The sequence below is a fragment of the Biomphalaria glabrata genome, chromosome 6, assembly GCF_947242115.1.
Source record: "Biomphalaria glabrata chromosome 6, xgBioGlab47.1, whole genome shotgun sequence".
Classification (NCBI taxonomy): domain Eukaryota; kingdom Metazoa; phylum Mollusca; class Gastropoda; family Planorbidae; genus Biomphalaria; species Biomphalaria glabrata.
The window spans coordinates 3,015,290-3,038,433 of NC_074716.1; the positions used below are offsets into that span (position 1 = coordinate 3,015,290).

The 23,144-nt window shown below is 37.1% G+C and overlaps 2 protein-coding genes across 2 annotated transcripts in view; both read left to right on the forward strand.

Annotated features, from left to right (window-relative positions):
- Positions 1-19,531, forward strand: part of LOC106067760 (trafficking protein particle complex subunit 10-like) — a 42,624-nt gene extending 23,093 nt beyond the window's left edge. The window contains exons 17-25 of the mRNA XM_056034078.1: positions 2,263-2,502; positions 3,286-3,430; positions 3,656-3,891; positions 4,894-4,994; positions 6,507-6,633; positions 9,187-9,351; positions 15,227-15,413; positions 15,992-16,108; positions 16,632-19,531. Coding sequence (XP_055890053.1) covers positions 2,263-2,502; positions 3,286-3,430; positions 3,656-3,891; positions 4,894-4,994; positions 6,507-6,633; positions 9,187-9,351; positions 15,227-15,413; positions 15,992-16,108; positions 16,632-16,858 — 1,545 coding nt within the window. The 3' untranslated portion in view covers positions 16,859-19,531. The remainder of the gene's footprint in view (positions 1-2,262; positions 2,503-3,285; positions 3,431-3,655; positions 3,892-4,893; positions 4,995-6,506; positions 6,634-9,186; positions 9,352-15,226; positions 15,414-15,991; positions 16,109-16,631) is intronic.
- A 2,383-nt stretch (positions 19,532-21,914) lies between these two features.
- LOC129926658 (uncharacterized) lies at positions 21,915-22,548 on the forward strand. Its single transcript, XM_056032092.1, has 2 exons — positions 21,915-21,948; positions 22,085-22,548. The coding sequence occupies exons 1-2, from the start codon at positions 21,915-21,917 to the stop codon at positions 22,546-22,548; spliced, it is 498 nt and encodes a 165-aa protein (XP_055888067.1).
- Positions 22,549-23,144: the final 596 nt, after the last annotated feature.

Genomic DNA, 23,144 nt, shown 5'->3' on the forward strand with positions numbered 1-23,144 from the left:
TCGAGATCTGCGTGTGACAGACGGACAGACGGACATTTTGCACAAACCTAATAGCGGCTTTTTCCCCTTACGGGGGCCGCTAAAAAAGACCAATTAATAATGAACTTGTAAACATCTAATTTTTTATTGTTGTTTTTTTTTTCAATGTTAAAGTGTGATATAAGATCATGGAATTTAATGTTTTATCACCTTGATTTGATCAAAAAGAACAAACTTTGCCCAGTATTTTCTCTATCTAAACCTATCACTGTACTCGGTAGTCACAGAGTGTCTGAACTTCTGTGAGATTTAAATCCTGACATTCTCAACTCTTTACCCAAATCTCATTTTGTCTGCCGGTCACAAAACTGGGCCCAAATTGGGCTTATGGCGTAAAGCTTGCTGACCACAAAGGCTTTCATTTTTTATTTTTCACACAATCTATAAGCTTAGAGTTTCTGTATTAAAAATAAATCCAATCTTAGAAGTATCTTTTCATCTTCCCTTCCACTGTGAATAACTTATGTATTCTATTCTCATTCTTGTAATGATTGTTAGAGTTTCTGTATTAAAAATCAATCAATCTTAGAAGTATCTTTTCATCTTTCCTTCCACTGTGACTAACTTGTGTATTCTCATTCTCGTAATGATTGTTAGTCTAGTCCTGCCAGTGAGTGTCTGTGAAGTAGTCTGTGTGTGTTTTGGAATGGGAGAAAGCTAATTAATAATAACTATGGCAATATCTTTGATTCCAAAGATTAAGGAAGAGTGTAGTGTTTCACATGACTACACAAACCCATTTGCGACCTGTTAATTTTCCCACATTTCATGCGAAATAGCTGGCTAGAAGAAGAAGAATACTAGTAATTCAATAGTATGCAGGAGATCCTTGTTTCACCTTCACCTATCCCTTAGTTCATTGAACTGTTGGGGCACCATACAAGACTAGTTAACCATCTTTCTTCATTCTTCTCTGTCCTTTGCCTTGATCCTTGTTAGAGTGTAGAAATAAATCATTTTTTTTTTTTATCAACTCACTCTTTCTGTCTGTTGGAAAGTTTGAACATGTTTTTTCTCCCATTTCCCATTCTCGGATCAAGTTAAAACTTTGCACAAGTATTCATTTAACTTGACAAGACATGAGTCAATCAAAAAAATTAAACAATTAGTTAATTAATTGTTGTTGATTAATTATTTTGCTTGATTTCAAAATAAGGGAAATAAATGCTACTTAATGAGAGATGTGGATATATAAAAATGGATTTAACCCCCTCATTACATTTTGACACATTTCTTTCTCCCACTTCCAATTATTCCAATTCAAGTTGAAGTTTTGCAGAATTATTCATAGCCAATAACAATACAGGAATCAATCCAAAAATTAACCAATTATTTATTCATTTATTACTAATTAATTAGTTTTTGTTTTATAGAGCAGAAAGGGAGATTAACCCTGTAATTTTCAGATAAATGGCAGTACTTAGCAGATAGGCTTTGTTTTTAAAAGTTGTTTTTTTCTTTCTATTTCTTGTTTCAAGTAGAAATCGTGAAAAGATTGAACATACTTTATTAACATGCATAACATAATTTTAATAATTTGCACAAAAAACGTAGACGTGACATGAAGTTTCAAACCTACTGGCTGACTCCTTTGTATCTAGACCTTCTCTAAAATTAGCTTCTCCAATAGACAGGAAAGAACAAGAACCTTTGACTGAAAAGATCCTTGCTTATTTTTATCTCCCTTGGCTTATTTTTTTTTTCTGTTGGAAAATTGTAATTGTTTCTCGAAATGTTTATTATTTTTACAAAACAAGCATTCATCATTGGCCTCCTTCAGTCGTAGAACGACTATGGTTCATTTCAGAGCACTCTTCCTCATGTGGCTGTGAAGCCCTATTTTAGAGAGACATTCCCGTCCACAGATAGCGCAGGTTAAGGTGGCTTTTGCTTCAGTGGTAGAGGAGCTGGCCGTTTTTCGGACTGTACGTTTTTCTTCCTGAGCTGAGACCCATGTACTTTCATTGTCCATAGCTTTCTTGGTCACTGTCTCTCTCTCCATCTGTTGCGGTCTAGAGCTATGTCTTCCCAATGGTCAGTATTGATGTTCACTGATTTGAGGTCACGTTTTATTACATCTATGTAACGGAGGTGGGGGCGACCAGTTTTTCTTGTGCAACCTTGACACCTATTACATGACCCTAACCCTTCTTTACACTTGCCTTTTAGAGTAATATAATATTATCTTGATTACATTACCAGATGACATCTGTTCTCTTGCAGCCTGTGACCAAAACACTGCCAAGTAAATTGGACTTCCACACTGTTGTGGAAAGGTCTAAAGGCCGTCTGGTTTCCTGCTCAATAGGATGTGACAGTGCTCACCAACTTCTAAAGAGACTGGACAGTGCAGGGTCCAATCATAGCACAGCAGAAGTGCACAAGGAAGATTACGCCATTAGTTTCTCCTTAGCGTCAGTGACCTTGAGCCCTGGTGCAAACACCTTGTCTTTCACTACTCAGGTTTGAACTCATATATCTCTTATTTACACTGTTTATTATTTAGGTGTGGAAGTTAGACTACTAGCAGAGTGTAGAGACCATCATTAAAGATAAAGCCCATGATCAGATGCAGATTGAGAGGTCTGGTTGTGTAAACAATTTTTGGCTGACAGTGTTACTATAAAATACACATCTCAGCCAATCTCTTTAATTTTTTAAAATAACCAATAATCAAAATGTGCCATATACTGATTGGTTAGTCAATGCTATTGGTTAGTCAATGCTATTGGTTAGTCAATGCTATTGGTTAGTCAATGCTGTTGGTTAGTCAATGCTATTGGTTGGTCAATGCTAAATGCTATTGGTTGGTCAATGCTATTGGTTGGTCACTGTTAATTTGGTTATTAATCAGCCAGGATAAATTGGCCTTTTTTTTTTAACTTACAAGCTCTTCAAAAAATATTTTTTTAATACCGTATATGACAATCTTGCAAAAAACGTTTTAAAGCATAGCCATTTTCAGTGAAGCTTTATTTTTTTATATTTTATATGAAGGTCAGACACACATGCTGCTAAAGCTAAAAAAAAAGAGAATAGAATAACAAAATGGAACATGCTTTAAAAAAAGTTTTAAAGCTTTTCAATTCAAGAGTTATGAAATAGTTCTGTTTAATCAGAATGAAATACGATTGAAGATGGTTTCAAAACTAAAATTTCTGTTAATCTCTTTTCCCCAAGTTTTGTTACTGTCATGTAAAAATTATTTTTTTTTCACTTTTAATTTTTTTTTTAATCTCTGTACAGATCCATGAGAAAGGTATTTTCCACCTCAGTCAGATGTGTTTCTCTGTTCAGTCCCTTGACCTTCTAAAACCAATCTCAGCCGAAGGAACATCTTTCAAAGTGAACAGTCTCTCCCCAGAGTTTAGTCTCAAGCCAAAACATTCAGGTGAGTCTGCTCTTTCCTGAATTTGCTCAATTTTTTGTTAGCATAAATAAAACTTCTGGAATATATTCAAAATTTATATTACTTTGCATGTGTGTAGGAGTTAGCTATACTATAATTGTGCATATATCATTTTCCTAAAAAGCCACATTGCTTACTTAAGCCCCTGATGCAATTTTAGCATTCAGAACCCTGTGAATAAATCTCTCTCTTTTATCTTGTTCACAGATATCTTCATTGCGGGCATAAAGCAAGAAGGTATTTTGACGTGCACCTCCGGCAGCTATAGCTTGAAGGTCCCATCACCTTTGACCTTCAGCGCCACTCCTCATTTTACCATAACAGGCGATGGAGGATCGACAGATGTTATCCTAGGAGCCATGGAGGCTGGTTTCAGCCAAGACATTCCAGTTCAGGTGTACATGAGTCTCAAGAACAACTTAGCGCACCATCTGCAGAGCAAAGTTAGTAAATGGGTTGATCTACTTAGTTCTGGGTGTCATCATGGACAGAGCAAAGCTAATAGTGGGTTAATCGACTTAGTTCTTGGGGTGTCAATGTGATTGTGTGGTATTCTTCAGTAATGTTTTTATTTTGCTGTTCTGTGTTGCTTTATTCATTTTGTTCTCATAAGTGACCTTATTTTTAATTGGCCTTACTTGTTTATTTCTTTATAGTCTTTTAAATGGCATTACTTCTTTATTTCTTAACAAAGGACTTTAATTCATGATATTCTTACAAGTTACCCATAATTCATCATATTCTTACAAATTACCCATTATTCATCATGTTTTCAAATGTGGCTTTATTTCATTTTATCCTCTGCAGTGACATTCTTTTTTTTTTTAAAGTATGAATTCTTTTTTTAAATGCACATTTAGCTGAACATTTAACTGAACATTTGACTGAACATTTAACTGAACATTTGACTGAACATTTAATTGAACATTTGACTGAACATTTGACTGAACATTTGACTGAACATTTAATTGAACATTTGACTGAACATTTAACTGAACATTTGACTGAACATTTAACTCAAGTTTACTCACAGTTCTTCATTCTAAGGAAATAGTTGTTCCCACCTCTTTTTTTAAAAATATTTTAGTTTTGCAACATAATCTACTCACTGACCATATCTGAAAGCTAGTCAAGGTTTGTCTGTTGCCTTACATATAGTAGTAATAAAACCAGGTGAGATATCAAATAATCAGATGGTTAAAGAAGGTTAAACATTTGTGACAAGGTTAGAAAAGATTCTATTAACCCTGTGTCATGTTAAACACAAGGACAGACGAAAAGAAAATCTAAATTTACCACAGGCGGACAATGGTTATACCTGCGCTAGATGTGGCAGATATATAGGTTGCAACTGCATAGCCATCAAAATTACTGCTTTCCTCATTAATCTTCAGTTTTAATCTGCTGTTGAATAAATCTGTTCCAACTGTGTATTGTTTCTGTAGGTCAACGTGGGAGTGACAGAGTGGGACAGGAGTTACAGTAAACAGACAGACTTTGTACACCCCTTCAACCCCACCCACAGAATGTTCACCAATAGAAAGGAGTAAGTTTAGGTTTAGCTTTTTATCATAAGTTTAGAATTACTTACAAGTTTAGGTTTAGCTTCTATCATAAGTTTAGAATTACTTACAAGTTTAGGTTTAACTTCTATCATAAGTTTAGAATTACTTACAAGTTTAGGTTTAGCTTCTATCATAAGTTTAGAATTACTTACAAGTTTAGGTTTAGCTTCTATCATAAGTTTAGAATTACTTACAAGTTTAGGGTTAGCTTCTATCATAAGTTTAGAATTACTTACAAGTTTAGGTTTAGCTTCTATCATAAGTTTAGAATTACTTACAAGTTTAGGTTTAGCTTCTTATCATAAGTTTAGAATTACTTACAAGTTTAGGCTTAGCTTCTATCATAAGTTTAGAATTACTTACAAGTTTAGGGTTAGCTTCTATCATAAGTTTAGAATCACTTACAAGTTTAGGTTTAGCTTCTATCATAAGTTTAGAATTACTTACAAGTTTAGGTTTAGCTTCTATCATAAGTTTAGAATTACTTACAAGTTTAGGTTTAGCTTCTTATCATAAGTTTAGAATTACTTACAAGTTTAGGCTTAGCTTCTATCATAAGTTTAGAATTACTTACAAGTTTAGGGTTAGCTTCTATCATAAGTTTAGAATCACTTACAAGTTTAGGTTTAGCTTCTATCATAAGTTTAGAATTACTTACAAGTTTAGGTTTAGCTTCCTATCATAAGTTTAGAATTACTTACAAGTTTAGGTTTAGCTTCTTATCATAAGTTTAGAATTACTTACAAGTTTAGGTTTAGCTTCTATCATAAGTTTAGAATTACTTACATGTTTAGGTTTAGCTTCTTATCATAAGTTTAGAATTACTTACAAGTTTAGGCTTAGCTTCTATCATAAGTTTAGAATTACTTACAAGTTTAGGTTTAGTTTATATCATACGTTTAGAATTACTTACAAGTTTAGGTTTAGCTTCTATCATAAGCTTAGAATTACAAGTTGAGGTTTAGTTTAGAACATTAGAGAGATTTTAGTCTTGAATTGCTTTCTAAATTTAGGTTAAGCATTTCACGAAAAAAGTTGAGATGAAAAAAGAGAAATTTTATCCATTTTTAAATGATTTTTTTAAAGAGTTTATAATCATTTTACATTATTGGTTGCGTTACTTGCTTCATTGCTACATGATTGGCTGCCTTTCTTAAATGACTTTTCTTAACTTACTAGTGTTCACATGCTCGCACTTTCACTCTCTGTGTTCACCAAGTCCTATTTGATGCGAAAAGTACTTTAGGATTACTATTTCGCCAGTAACACCCACATTAACCATTGATCACTTAATCTGGTGAACATAGCATTAACAGATAACATAAAAAGAACATTACCCGCCAGCTGCATAACTAAACCTCAGAGGGCACTAGACTTGCTTACTACTGATGTAAAGTTTAAATGTGAAAAAACAATATGTCGCACTATGACATCATCTTTAAAAATAGACCTACAAAAAAAAAAAACTTTGTCTCTTTCGATTCTATTTTCAGCAAATATTTCCAGCTGGTGATCCACAGCAGTACATCTGTAGACTTGTGTCTGTCTAATCCTGTACTTGAAGCTCCGGGCTGTCCAGATGTTCATTTAATCTTAATCAACAGAGCAGAGCAGATTCTGGTCAGTTAGAATTTAATAACTATTTTTATAAGTGATAAACTGAAGAAAGTTTTTAAAATAATGAAAACCACACGAAATATCACATGAATAAATACCCAAAAATCAGAGAAATAAAACAGCTATTTTTTCTTGTACAAAAATTTTAGGTCTTAGTCTAACTCTAACTTAAAATTATTTTGGTTTCATCAGGCTTTTCCAACTAGACTGATTTTTTTTTTTTGTCTTTCTTTATATTTTACTTTGCCAGACCAATCAGTGCTGCTCATTGACCGGGGAGGGGGGGAGCTCAGAATGTATGTGTGTTGTGATAACTCAATGAACCTTTCTGTGTGTTATGTCTGGGTTTTTTTTTGTTTTTATTATTGAAAATGAATCCATACAATGTAATCCTAACACATTTTCTATGAATTCAGAAGTCTTTAGTTTTTTATGAGGTCAGTATTCAAATGTTTAGACCAAAACCAGTATTGACTGGTAGATGTTAACAACAGAAAATAGTATCTAAATGATTGCAATCAAGACATCAGGAGTCAGTAAAGCAAAAAAAAAAATAAATGTATCTGTTACTCTCCTCTGTAAATGTTTAATCTTATGTCTGGGTGTTCTTCTATCATTGTAATAAAAGACCTTTTCTGAGTTCGGCTGGAGTCGGATAATTCACAAACATCGCAAGATTTAGAGTAACTCGTAATAATTTACAGAATAGCAGCTTTATTCAACAAAGTCAAATGCACACTTTGGGATCAAGTTTGTTCCTTTTTTTTTCCTTAGCTTCGATGTTACTCTTGTGAAGGCTCGGCCGTAACTTTGAATTTATTCTTTGTTCTAATTTTAAATGGCAATGTCTTCGGTACTGAAGATTAAGGATGAGTGCAGTGTCTCACATGACTACGCAAGCACTGTCTATTACAAAACATATTAGTTAACTCTAGATCTATTTTAACATGCATTAGTTAACACTAGGTCTATTTTAACATGTGTTAGTTAACTCTAGGTCTATTTTAACATGCGTTAGTTAACTCTAGGTCTATGTTAACATGCGTTAGTAAACTCTAGATCTATTTTAACATGCGTTAGTTAACTCTAGATCTATTACAAAACGCATTAGTTAACATTTGGTTTATTACAAAACACATTAGTTAACACTAGGTCTATTACAAAACACATTAGTTAACATTTGGTCTATTACAAAACGCATTAGTTAACACTAGGTCTATTACAAAACACATTAGTTAACATTTGGTCTATTACAAAACACATTAGTTAACATTTGGTCTATTACAAAACACATTAGTTAACACTTGGTCTATTACAAAACACATTAGTTAACATTTGGTCTATTACAAAACACATTAGTTAACATTTGGTCTATTACAAAACACATTAGTTAACATTTGGTCTATTACAAAACACATTAGTTAACATTTGGTCTATTACAAAACACATTAGTTAACTTTTGGTCTATTACAAAACACATTAGTTAACACTTGGTCTATTACAAAACACATTAGTTAACATTTGGTCTATTACAAAACACATTAGTTAACACTTGGTCTATTACAAAACATATTAGTTAACACTTGGTCTATTACAAAACATATTAGTTAACACTTGGTCTATTACAAAACACATTAGTTAACACTTGGTCTATTACAAAACACATTAGTTAACACTTGGTCTATTACAAAACATATTAGTTAACACTTGGTCTATTACAAAACACATTAGTTAACACTTGGTCTATTACAAAACACATTAGTTAACACTTGGTCTATTACAAAACATATTAGTTAACACTTGGTCTATTACAAAACACATTAGTTAACACTTGGTCTATTACAAAACACATTAGTTAACACTTGGTCTATTACAAAACACGTTAGTTAACACTTGGTCTATTACAAAACACATTAGTTAACACTTGGTCTATTACAAAACACATTAGTTAACACTTGGTCTATTACAAAACACATTAGTTAACACTTGGTCTATTACAAAACACATTAGTTAACACTTGGTCTATTACAAAACATATTAGTTAACACTTGGTCTATTACAAAACACATTAGTTAACACTTGGTCTATTACAAAACACATTAGTTAACACTTGGTCTATTACAAAACACATTAGTTAACACTTGGTCTATTACAAAACACATTAGTTAACACTTGGTCTATTACAAAACACATTAGTTAACACTTGGTCTATTACAAAACACATTAGTTAACACTTGGTCTATTACAAAACACATTAGTTAACACTTGGTCTATTACAAAACACATTAGTTAACACTTGGTCTATTACAAAACACATTAGTTAACACTTGGTCTATTACAAAACACATTAGTTAACACTTGGTCTATTACAAAACACATTAGTTAACTTCCAACTCATGTTCTATTTCTGTTAGACCATTCTATTTGTTTATGTTCAATAAAAAACTGTATGCAATATAAGTTATATTTATATGATATATAAACTAAGTTATTCAAAGACTGGTCATGTTATTGTAACATCTTTTCCAAGTTTATTATAAAACTTGTTTTCTCTAGCCAGTGAATGAGAATCAGAGTCTTACTCTGTTGTGGCATGTCGTCATCAACACTCCAGAGATTTCGGTGCTGGACCTGACATTTTCCTGTGACTACTCTTGTGACCTGGATGTTGACCACCTCACTAGGAGATATGAGTGCATGTGTCATATCAGTGACTTTCAGGTTTGTGTTTATTGGGGGAAGTTTACACAAGACAGCTGATTACATGTCATAAAACTAAATAATGTCATTTAATTTGCTCTACTTATCATTGTATTTTATTTGCATACATATCAGTGTCTTCTCATTGGCCTCCTTCAGTCGTAGGACGACTAGGGTTCATCTCGAACACTTTTTCATATGGCTGTGGAGCCCTATTTTTGGAGAGACACTCCCATCCACATATATTGCAGGTCAAGATGGCTTTCGCTTTGATGGTAGAGGAGCTTGCCATTTTTCGTATGGCACGCTTTTCTTCAAGAGCTGAGGCCCATGTTTTCTCGCTGCCCATAGCTTTTTTGGTCAAGTCTTTCTCCAACTAGTACGGTCTAGGGCCATGTCTTCCCATTGGTCAGTATCAATGTTCACTGATTTGATTTTAAATCCTGTTTGATCACATCCACGTTACGAGGATGTAATATTGCCCTACATATCACTGTATTCCCCTATAGATCAATGTCTTTTATTGTCTATTGCCCTACATATCAGTGTCTTCTATTGCCCTACATATCAGTGTCTTCTATTGCCCTACATATCAGTGTCTTCTATTGCCCTACATATCAGTGTCTTCTATTACCCTACATATAAGTGTCTTCTATTGCCCTACATATCACTGTCTTCTATTGCCCTACAAATCAGTGTCTTCTATTGCCCTACTTATCAGTGTCTTCTATTGCCCTACTTATCAGTGTCTTCTATTGCCTTACAAATCAGTGTCTTCTATTGCCCTACATATCAGTGTCTTCTATTGCCCTACTTATCAGTGTCTTCTATTGCCCTACTTATCAGTGTCTTCTATTGCCCTACTTATCAGTGTCTTCTATTGCCCTACTTATCAGTGTCTTCTATTGCCCTACTTATCAGTGTCTTCTATTGCCCTACATATCAGTGTCTTCTATTGCCCTACTTATCAGTGTCTTCTATTGCCCTACATATCAGTGTCTTCTATTGCCCTACTTATCAGTGTCTTCTATTGCCCTACTTATCAGTGTCTTCTATTGCCTTACAAATCAGTGTCTTCTATTGCCCTACTTATCAGTGTCTTCTATTGCCCTACTTATCAGTGTCTTCTATTGCCCTACTTATCAGTGTCTTCTATTGCCTTACAAATCAGTGTCTTCTATTGCCCTACTTATCAGTGTCTTCTATTGAACACTGAAGATTAACCTAAAACAAGGCTTTATTAAACTAGAACGACACATGAACTGACGAAAGAGACTTGGACTGTAGCACACTAAATCAATGTTGTGAACACATTCTCACGACGTTACACAAACATAAACAAATAGCAACTATTTCACCACATTCACCCCGCCTAGAATTAAAATAGCAAGTATAGTAATATAGTAGGCCAATAGCATAAATAAAAGAGAATGCCAGTGCCTGTAATACAATAGATCAATAAATAGTGTCGAAATATTAATTTCTCTTGTAAACAATAGTGAATGGTGATGCAAAGAAACCTAAAAACCAGTATCTGTTGTATGACTTATAAACAATTACTAGTTTCTGTTTTAAATATTAACAAATAGTGTAGTAAGTAGACATGTACGTAAGTAAGTGAAAAGTAAACTCTAGAATCAGTAGCAAGAGATAAACAATGCCAGTTTATGTAGAACATATGTAGTGCAATAAAGGAACAACTCTAGACTCTATAGTTCGGTCTGGTTCTTCTCTCTCTCAAGTTGTAACGGGGTTGACTATCCTGTTCTACAGTTTGGGAGTCACTAGTGAGTTCCTGAGCGTCAAGTGGGGTATTTTCAAGAGGAAGCGCTCGGAGGTCCTCAGAGCCTACCAGGGGTTCTTTCCTTTCTTGTATCACCGTAGGGGTGTTGACTGGTACTTCCGTGTTTTGAGTTTCTGGAGGATATTCATTATCCTCACCCTGAGGGAAGAACGAAGGTTCACTTGTTGTTGTGGATGGGGAGGGGGTGGGAGCCAAGCGTCTTAGAGAGACCGTCTCCTCTTTACCGCTGGGCAACCGTACGACAGCATATTGGGGGTTGCACATCAGCAATTCGACTTCCTCCGTGAGAAGATCATACTTTGAAGATCGGTTCTCTCTTCTCAGCAACACTCTACCTGGGCTAGATAGCCAAGTGGGGATAGATATCCCGAAGGAGGATTTCCGGTTGAACCGGAAAACTCTCTCATGTGGAGTTTCGTTTGTTGCCGTAGATAGTAATGATCTAATCGAGTATAGGGCCTGGTTCAAGACAAGCTTCCATCTCGAGATCGGGAGATCGAGGTCTTTCAGTGCTAAAGTAACAGCGTTCCATAGAGTTTTGTTTAGTCGTTCAATTTGTCCGTTGCCTGAAGGATTAAAGGCGGTTGTTCTACTTGTAGCTATTCCCCTCTCGTGCAGAAAGGATTGCACCTCCCTCGACATAAAGGACGTACCTCTGTCAGAATGGACGTACTCTGGCATCCCAACAAAGGAAAACAGCTGATTTAAACACTTTATGACAGTGGATGAGGACATATCGGGACATGGGTAGGCAAATGGGAAGCGTGAGTACTCATCCACCATTGTTAATAAGTATTTATTGTGAGTAGCAGATGGGAGTGGCCCCTTAAAATCAATGCTTACTCTCTGAAATGGTTGGGTAGCTTTGATGAGGGTGCCTGAAAACTGTTTGAAGAATCTAGGCTTCAGTTCAGCGCAAGTTTTACATTGGTTTACCACTTTGCGGACGTCCTCGCAGGAAAAAGGTAAGTTCTTAGTCCGAACGAAATGGAGGAGTCTCGTGACCCCTGGGTGACAGAGGTTGTTGTGTAACAGTTTGAGGTCTTCTCCAGTCATTGCTGACGCAAAGTGGTTCCTTGAAAAGGTATCCGCCGCAGCGTTTTGTTTCCCGGGTCAAAATACGACGTCATATTGGAAACAACTAAGCTCCAGTCGCCATCTTTGAATCTTTTCGTTTTTGATCTTGCCCTTGTTCTGCTGGTCAAACATAAAAGACACTGAGCGTTGATCTGTAACCAATGTGAAGGGTCTACTGATAAGGTAATGTTGCCATTTTCTCAGGGCTTCTACGATAGCGTATGCTTCCTTTTCCACTGCTGAGTGTCTGCGTTCACTATTAGTGAGTGTTCTTGAAAAGAAGGCGACAGGACGGCCGTCTTGATTAAGAGTGGCGGCAATCGCGATGTCAGAGGCATCTGTTTCGACTGTTAGTGGTCGATTGTAGTCTATCGTCGACACAGCAGCGTTTTCAAGTTCGTGTTTTAGCTGTTTAAAAGCTTGTTGTACTTGTTCAGGGGGAGGAAAGGCTTTGTTGTTCACCAATAAATGGATCTTGTTGGAGAAATTTGGGATCCATTGAGAATAATAGGACAGTAGTCCAATCACCCGCTTTTGTGATTTCATGTCTTGTGGTGGAGGTAGGTTTCTCAATGCTTGAAATCTTTCGGGGTCTGGTCTTAATTGCCCTTGTGAGATTTCGTAGCCTAGGAGGCATACTTTATTAGTCGCAATAGCACTTTTATCATTGTTGAAGGTGATACCGTACTTTTTAGCGGCATTGAGAAATCTCTGTAGATTCTGGTCGTGGCTAATGGAGTCAAGTCCGCAGATGGTAACGTTATCCACGTAAGCGAACGTGTCCTGTAGCCCTGCCTCCTCAATTATTGTGTTGATCGTCCTTTGAAATGCGGCGACTCCGTTTGTCACTCCAAAAGGAATGCGGCAAAACTGATAAAGCTTTCCGCCAGCCTCGAACGCCGTGTACTGCTTTTCATCATCCCTGATAGGTATCTGGTGGTAAGCGCTTTTGAGGTCAAATGTACTGTACATTGAGTATTTAGATATTTCCTGCACCAGTTCATCCACTTTTGGCACGGGATATGCGTCGAGGTAAGTGAATCGATTGATGGTTTGGCTATAGTCGATAACCATTCTCTTTTTGTGCCTTTCATTCGTTGTTACAATTATCTGGGCTCGCCACGGGGACGTGGAAGGCTCAATAATTTTGTCAGATAGAAGTCTCTTGATTTCAGTTTGAATGAATTTGGAGTCAGGCATAGAATATTTTCTAGATTTAGTGGCTATGGGATGGCAGTTAGGAGCCAGATTAGCGAAGAGGCGAGGGGCTTCAACTCGTTCAGCTTTCAGCGTACAGACCTGGAGAGTGCTTCGTTTTCCTTCAAATGGGATCATCAGTTTTTCGTGCTGGCTGATGAAATCTAGCCCTAAGATTACATCAGTCCATCTAGTAGTGAGAGCTTAACACTTTCATATTGTTCATCTTTGTACTTTATTTTAGCGAAAATATGGCCGTGAGTAGTGCGAGAAAGATGTGTAGAGGCCATGTAGATTCTGTTTCTGGACGTTTCTAATTTCCATTTGTACCTTTTAGCAATTGAAGAAGATATATAGCTTTCACTGCTCCCCGTATCTACGAGAGCCTTCAATGGTACTCCATTGACGAGTATTGAAATAGTAGATTTAGTAAGACCGGACGCTGGTGTCGATGCCCAGGAAGATCCAACGGTTGTAGTCCGAGACGTGTCATCATCTGCTTTCACTATGGCTGAGGTTGTAGATTTGAGTGTCTGTCTGGTCGATTTACAGACTTTCTGGAAATGGCCCCTCTTACCGCACAAGTTGCATGTAGCGTCACGGGCCGGACATCTAAAGCGTTGATGTGGGCTGTTTCCACAAAAGAAACATCTTTTACTAGTCGCCGCACTCACCTCGTGTTCTACTTTTGTCATTGGAGAAAGGCTCTCCTCGTCGGCGCTAGCTCCACAGGGAGTTTCAGAGTGGATGTTATACGCCATGGCATGGTTATGGGCATATTCGAGTTGTCTTGCCTCTTCATAGGCGCACTGTAGAGTTAGAGTAGATTTCTCTAAGAGTCGCAGCCTTATGCTGTTTGAAGCCAGTCCAGTAATGAAGGCGTCTCTTACGAAGATATCTCTGTGTTCTTCAGCGGTGACAGCTTTGAAGTCACAGTCTTTGGCCATACTTTTAAGCTTAAGTAGGAAGGAGTCAACGGTTTGTCCGTTCTCTTGTCGACAAAGAGTTATCATGTGCCGTGCAAAAAATTCGCTTTTAGGCTTCACGTAGACATTTTGTAGAACTTTGATTGATTCTTCGAACGTTGTACACTCACTTATGTACTGAAATACGCTCGAAGAAACGTAGTTTTCTAGTAATTTCTTTTTGTCAATCTCGCAATGAGAGACTGAGGAGATGAAATTCTCCAATGTTCTCAGCCAGTGCAGCCACTTCTCGGCAGCCGATGGCGAGCTAGGCTCTATGTCTAGCTCTTTTGGCCTAAATAGACGTTCCATTTGTATTACTACTTTTACTTACAGACTGAGAATAGTGTTGAACGAAAATCCAAAAAAGATATGTGAGGCACATAGATCCATGGAATTGAAAATTTCTAGTTTAATAAATTGTAATAAGAAATAAAGAACACTGAAGATTAACCTAAAACAAGGCTTTATTAAACTAGAACGACACATGAACTGACTAAAGAGACTTGGACTGTAGCACACTAAATCAATGTTGTGAACACATTCTCACGACGTTACACAAACATAAACAAATAGCAACTATTTCACCACACCTACATATCAGTGTCTTCTATTGCCCTACTTATCAGTGTCTTCTATTGCCCTACATATCAGTGTCTTCTATTGCCCTACTTATCAGTGTCTTCTATTGCCCTACATATCAGTGTCTTCTATTGCCCTACTTATCAGTGTCTTCTATTGCCCTACATATCAGTGTCTTCTATTGCCCTACTTATCAGTGTCTTCTATTGCCCTTCTAATCAGTATCTATTGCCCTACTTATCAGTGTCTATTATTGCCCTGCCTTCAACAGACTCAGTTTGTGTTGACTTACAACATCAGCAGTATTGAAGAAGACAAGTGCTGCACTACAGGCGAGACTGCCATCATGGACATCAAGATCAAACAAGTGAAGGAGATGATCTTGAACGAAGGAGTCAAGTTGGCCTACTCTGTCCATGCCAACGGCACAGTTTGGGCTCTAGGAGGCAAGTCATCTGGTAGGTCACTGCACAGACGTTATCTTTTTTTTTTTTTTAGTGATATCAATCTTCAAAAAAATTTTTTCATTTAGAATTATTTGACTTAAGCATCTTTTTTTTTAATACAAGAAAATGTAAGACAGTTTATTGTGTTTTTTAACATGAGGCAAAATATGTAGGTCGGGACTGGGTTTGTGGGATCATCTGAGATACTGCACTTGTCCTTAATCTTTGGAATGAAGACAATGCCTCAGATAAATGAAATAAATTCAAGATTAAATTCTAAGGAATTAAAAACACTTTGGGAGGAAAGAAAACAAAACAACTGACTTTTTAAGTATCAGCGATAATATTGACGATTAGGCTGCAGAATGGGGTCAAATCAGCAATGGTGTTGTCGATTAGGAGAGAAAGAGTTAATCTTGTAGCAACAGACTCTTACGAAAGGAAATTTTCTAGTGAGGTTTTACAACTATTTACAAATAATGAGCTTTAGGAGTTGTGCTGGTTGTATTTGCATGTTTTACTTTTAATAAACTAATTAGTTTGTTCTTATGTGACGCTGTTAGACCCTATTTTTTTTTAAACGTACGCAGGGGTGTTCACCTTAAAAGACGGCAAGTACAACACAGTGCTTGACGTGGTCCCCATGCAGCCAGGCTTTCTGCACTTCCCGCTGGTCACCCTTCATAGATACGTGGACCAACAAGATGGTGAGAGACTCTCGGACACTTGCTATTACATAAAACACATTTTTTCTTATTCCTATCACCTTTTTTTTTGGGGGGGGGGAGAGATTAGAAAAACGTTAAGGGGATGATCATTCACAGTTTCTCATGATACGCACACAATCGAAGTAGAAACTATTCAACTGAACTTTATGGCATGATGTGCAGATTGACCTTTTGACCTAAATTAAGCCAGGCCATGGTAATGAATGCCTTAATGTTTATAGATCAACTTAATTAATAACATATGGTAACTCATTAATTAGGTAGCTTCATAATTTCCATTGAAACCATTAACACTTTTTTTTTATGTTTCTTAAGAAAATAGAAATCTTTATTTTCCTTGAATCTCATTTTCCATGTAATGTTCAGAGGATTTTCCATGTAATGTTCAGAGTATTAGACATGTTTTTTTTTTCATAGTTAATAAAAGAATAATCTAAAAATGTTTAATTTGTCAAATAGAAATTATATCGTAATTATTATTTTTTTCTTTTTTACATAATAGATCATGTGACTGTGGATCATGTGACCATTGTTGACAGTGACACCAACATTCCACTTGCCTCATCTGAAAAACCCAAAAGAACTGTTTCCCAGTTGTCCACATCCTCTTTTATGTCCCACCTGGCAGATTTCGGTCCTGGCCAAGTATACAACGAAAGCAGAAGCAAACAGATTCACGTCTACCCCTGCCACACCACCAGCGACATCGACATCTCCATCATACAGTGATCAGCCTTTCAGACATCCAGAGTGGAGTTCATAGGTCACGTAGTGTTTGCTGTCGGTGTACGCAGTTTACAAACTTTGACCTTAGTGGCGACTTGCTTTTTATGTTTCTTTTTACTGAAACTTGTCAAGAACAGAATATGAAATATTTAGCTAACAACTTACGGTTTCTGGAATCAGATCTTCTAGACTTGCATTTCCCCACAAACATTATATGCCTTCCTTTCCACTTATAAGTTGGCATCTAATGATCTTCTACAATAGCCCCCCCCTTTTTTTTTTACCAAGTTTGGGTGGAATCTTTTCAGGTTATTTCTCCCACTTCCCATTCTCGGATCAAGTTGAAACTTTGCACTTTGCAAATATTTTTAATCATGTAAGAAAGACTTTGATTCTTCTGTCCAACAACAGAATCCCCTTTGAAACTAATTAGTTTTTCTTCTTCCTGTGTGTGAGGGGGGACAGTCACTCGTGTGTTAATTTATTGACTCGCTCCATTCTCTGTAAGTGTTAATAATTGTTTGATTGTGATTGACGTGATTTCTGACGTGATTGACAAATGATTGTTAACGTCATCTCACATTCCTCCGTTGGATAACTTGACAGTATTTATATAGGTACTGAAGTCAGTGGTAAGAATATGTCTTCCAACAGTTTATTGCTTCAATATATTCCTCCATGTTTCAACCCTGTGATCGTATGATCTTGAAGCAACAAAAGTACCATGTTTGACTTGAAAAAGAATGCACGATTTCATTATTGGAAACTTATTTTATGTTGTTGTTTTTTTTTTTTTCATTATTGTGATATATACATATGATATAGTGCAAAATATTGAACACTTTGATTGTACATAATTATCATGAATTCAAGTTAGCCTTAGCTTCAGCTTATTAGTTAGAAGAAACAGGGTGGTCAAATGGTCAAGAGTTCATATGCAGTGAAGTGCTAATTGGAGTCACAGCTGATTAAAGTGAAACCAATAAGTCATTGTGTTGGCCAACAACACCTTCATTTACCATCTACCTTGGTCACTTCTTGGTCTTGTTTGTTTTACCCGTTTCTAAGGTTTCTTCAGCTTTGAAGATTATTACATCCAAGCCAAAACCTCCTGCAGGATGACAGTGGACTTGGATTATTGACCATTATATTGGCAGTGCAAAGTGGCTATTTAAATTCTGAGGAATTTTGTACACCACAAAACAGGCTATGAGGGACTTTCTTTATCAATAAATTGACTTTGAGACAATGATTCAGAAATGACTACGTCTAATCCAAAATCTGCTGCACTACTCTGGTATGACAGATGATGACAATATGGGTGGAGGTTTGCACTACTCTGGTATGACAGATGATGACAATGGGTGGAGGTTTGCACTACTCTGGTATGACAGATGATGACAATGGGTGGAGGTTTGAACTACTCTATTATGACAGATGATGACAATGGGTGGAGGTTTGCACTACTCTGGTATGACAGATGATGACAATGGGTGGAGGTTTGCACTACTCTGGTATGACAGATGATGACAATGGGTGGAGGTTTGCACTGCTCTGGTATGACAGATGATGACAATGGGTGGAGGTTTGAACTACTCTATTATGACAGATGATGACAATGGGTGGAGGTTTGCACTACTCTATTATGACAGATGATGACAATGGGTGGAGGTTTGCACTACTCTGGTATGACAGATGATGACAATGGGTGGAGGTTTGCACTACTCTGGTATGACAGATGATGACAATGGGTGGAGGTTTGCACTACTCTGGTATGACAGATGATGACAATGGGTGGAGGTTTGAACTACTCTATTATGACAGATGATGACAATGGGTGGAGGTTTGAACTACTCTATTATGACAGATGATGACAATGGGTGGAGGTTTGCACTACTCTGGTATGACAGATGATGACAATGGGTGGAGGTTTGCACTACTCTGGTATGACAGATGATGACAATGGGTGGAGGTTTGAACTCGGAACCATGGTGACAATAGTCTAACAAGGGAATTAAATTACTATCATAGTTATGATTGCTATGTAAGCAACCCAACTCTAATGAGTACCCGACATTAGCTGTAGAAAAGTAAAGGTGGTTGGTCAATGTGCTGGCCATGTGACACCCTCGTTAACTGTGATCCACAGAAACAGATAACCTTTACAGCGTATGCCCTATAGATCGCAAGGTCTGAAAGGGGAACTTTACTATTTTTTTTTAACACCCAATTTAGACATTAAATTAGATATTGATTGGGGCTGTAGTCTTTTTTTCAATCAAGGGCATACTAGTAACTAGAATATACCAATCTTGAGATTTGTTAAAAGTGCTAGATAGCTACGTATGGCATCAATGTGTAAATGTTTGATATTTATTTCTTTTAAAACTGAGTCATTTTAGTCTTTTTTTTTTTTAGGTGAAACTTTGGTGAATGAAATTAATGAACAATTTTTTTGTTTGCTAATGACAGAATTCTTTTTTTAGAATTTAGTTTTACTTGCAGATGTCTTTTCTTATATTTAACAAACAACTAAAAAATTGTGTCCACTTTGTCAATGAAACAAAAATAAATAATTCCTGTTGTGTACTCAAACAAAGCAGCTGTGTGTGCGTGGGGGAGAAAATTTTTTTCACTTTTGGTCATGTGGAAATTAAAACAAAATTTAAAAATCTCTACTGGAAGAAGACTTTCTTTTGTTTGGTAATCTAGCTGCACTCAATAAGGCAAGCACTGATTATAAATTGTGGGTGATAATCACAAAGAAAATAAAGAAATAAAAACCTGGACATAAATGTATAAATCTATACCAGATAGTTATGGACAAAATACAGAAGCGTAGTCGAGAGGCTAAGTGCGCTTGAACTTGGCTTGGCTTGGCTACCTAGAAGGGGGCTCGAGGTTTCGACACCCGACTCGGGCAGAGTTGTGTTTACTGAGCGCCTAAAGGCAGCACGGAAAACCAACTCCTAGATACCCCCTGACGTGATTGACGAATAATAATAATAATAAAACATATTTTGTAATACTTTCGTATGGCCCATCTTTTGGATGATTAGTGGGCTAGGCTATAGTCCAATCTGTTTTTGTGAGGATTTCTGTGTTACCACCAGGCACTTCTCTCACATATAACTTATCGTTAGTCAAGATTCAAATTCGAACCCCCTCTAGATAAGTAACTAAGCACGTTCTGCCGTTCACCCTACAACTTGGAGGCTGGTTAGTTGAAAGCAATCACCCCTACATGTATGCCACTTTGGTGAATACTGACTAACAGTTACCAAAGACAAATTTTATGTGGGTGAGGTGTCTGGTCTTTAATGCTTGTGTATGTGTGCTTGTGAATATAATCCGAACCTTTCAAATGTTAAAAAATGTTAACTTCTAATAAACTTTGTTGGATAAAACATAAAGAAACCTTTTAGTTCACAACAAAACATTCTTTATATAAATTTTTTTTTTTTTTTTTAAATTTAAATGGTACCATTTACTATTTTCAATGCATGGTGCGTTCTTTTTTTTTTACTAGTGGGAAGCGAGGTCTAGAGGCCAAGTGCGCTTGAACTTGGCTTGGCTACCTAGAAGGGGGCTCGAGGTTCGACACCTGACTCGGGCAGAGTTGTGTTTACTGAGGGCCTAAAGGCAGCATGGAAAACAAACTCCTAGATAACCCCTCCCCCTCCCCCCCCCCCCCACTGGTCCACAAAAGAGATTGGACCAAATGTGCTCTGAGCCATGCTATAAGCATGAAAGTAGCGCTATATAAAAGCTATAATATATACTAGGAGTCTTAGAGACATTAGTTTTTGCCAATAACTTCAGAAATGAGTCAATATGTGACACAGCTTTAGCATTGGATCAATAAGCAAGGCTTATATGAATAAGGGTGATGCTTCTCAACATAAGCATTATTTATTAGGAGTAATTCGTATTATTTCAGGCAGGAGGAGGGAAAACTCTTAATTTCAAACCTCTGCTGCCTTGCGCCAATACCCAAACATCAGAAAGGCTTTTAGAACCAACCTTAGGGAAAAATTAGGAGCCTGTGACCCTTAGGCAGTTTGCAGCCGTCAGTGCTAGACCCTGGCATAATCTAGTCAAGCCACATTCCAAAACTGTATCAGCTCTTGCCATTCCTGCGGACACATCAGCTGCGTGGAAAAAAAAAAGGGGGGGGGGGGGACTAGGAACTGCATTGTGGGTAACATTGTTTCTAACATAGCTAGTGTTCTGGCTTTCATTTCATTAAGATGAACCATAGTTGCTTCACAACTGAAATGGGCCATAGAATTCTTTTTAGGTCAAATTCTTAGAGCGCTCTTTGTTCCCTAGTTCCATTGGAACATGGAATGGGTTGCCTGAATCAGCCAGGAAATTCAATGACTTAGCAGGGTTTAAGTCTCTAATTAAAATGGGTTGCCTGAATCAGCCAGGAAATCCATTGGCTTAGCAGGGTTGAAGTCTCTAATTAAAATGGGTTGCCTGAATCAGCCAGGAAATCCATTGGCTTAGCAGGGTTGAAGTCTCTAATTAAAATGGGTTGCCTGAATCAGCCAGGAAATCCAATGACTTAGCAGGGTTTAAGTCCCTAATTAAAATGAGTTGCCTGAATCAGCCAGGAAAACAATAGGATTTAAGTCCTTAATTAAAATGCTTCACTAGTAAGTGTTTTATGATGTCTCCTTGTATACAATATTTACACTTGTATTTGTGATAGTACCAGTACCAATAAAAATGCAGTGTATAAGCTAATATCCAACGGGATCAAACATATTTAGGTTTAAACTCACAAAATTTTGTTGAATTCATTATTAATTTCACAAAGCACGAAGCTTTCAGATTTATTGAACTTAAAAATTGTACATCTTCTTCAATACATTTTGATATAAATTATATTGCATCAGGTTGTATGTAAAGGACACTATCTGTATACACAGATCAAGCATATTTATTACAACTAACATTCTCCCTAGTTGAACCAGTAAACTCTTGGTTACAGCTCTATATATATCGTATAGGACTACACTACATAGGTCAGTATAATGTACAGTCACACAAAATGCTTCAGAGCAGATTTTTTTCTTTTTACAAAGGTAAGGTTTATAGTTGAACAGCTGGTGGCAAGCTTATGGACATAGTCTTTATAACTTTAAAACGTTTGAATAGAAATTAAATGGTCAAGACATTCACATCTTCAAGGGACATTATAATGCCCAACTGTTTCAATAGCCTCTTGTGCACACACACAGCACAGTAAAAGGCCAGAACATAGCACAGCATCAAATTTACAAGGCACATTGTCAGCATATGATTTACGTCTAAACAAAAAACATAGCAGACCTTTAGACAGAGCACTACCTGATGGAGCACTACCAGTCAGAGAGGTGGAGCAATACCAGTCGGAGAACTACATGGTGGAGCACTACCAGTTGGAGAACTACATGGTGGAGCAATACCAGTCAGAGAACTACCTGGTGGAGTACTACCAGCCAGAGAACTACCTGGTGGAGCAATACCAGTCAGAGAACTACCTGGTGGAGCAATACCAGTCAGAGAACTACCTGGTGGAGCAATACCAGTCAGAGAACTACCTGGTGGAGCAATACCAGTCGGAGAACTACCTGGTGGAGCAATACCAGTCAGAGAACTACCTGGTGGAGCAATACCAGTCAGAGAACTACCTGTTGGAGTAATACCACTCAGAGAACTACCTGATGGAGTAATACCACTCAGAGAACTACCTGGTGGAGCAATACAAGAGAACTACCTGATGGAGCAATACCAGTCAGAGAACTACCTGGTGGAGCAATACCAGTCAGAGAACTACCTGGTGGAGCAATACCAGTCAGAGAACTACCTGGTGGAGCAATACCAGTCAGAGAACTACCTGGTGGAGCAATACCAGTCAGAGAACTACCTGGTGGAGCAATACCAGTCAGAGAACTACCTGGTGGAGCAATACCAGTCAGAGAACTACCTGGTGGAGCAATACCAGTCAGAGAACTACCTGGTGGAGCAATACCATTCAAAGCACTACCTGGTGGAGCAATACCAGTCAGAGAACTACCTGATGGAGAAGTACCAGACAGAGCAGTACTATTTGAATAGAATAATGAAAATCATTTCCAGCCCAGGTGGAGCAATACCTAGGAAACGGTGAACTGAGTAGAGAACGCCCCAATAAAACAAAGTCATGCTCAATACCAACCAGTAAATGGGTTGAATAGTACCACAATAACAGAAATAAAAAAGGCTGTTTCAGTACACTATCCCACATTTTGTTATTTGA

Excerpts from the sequence above, each read along its gene's own strand:
- LOC129926658 (XM_056032092.1), top strand. The coding sequence starts at position 21,915 with ATGCTTCAGAGCAGATTTTTTTCTTTTTACAAAG. Across the intron at positions 21,949-22,084 it reads ATTTTTTTCTTTTTACAAAG|CCTCTTGTGCACACACACAG; the intron begins GTAAGGTTTATA and ends CTGTTTCAATAG.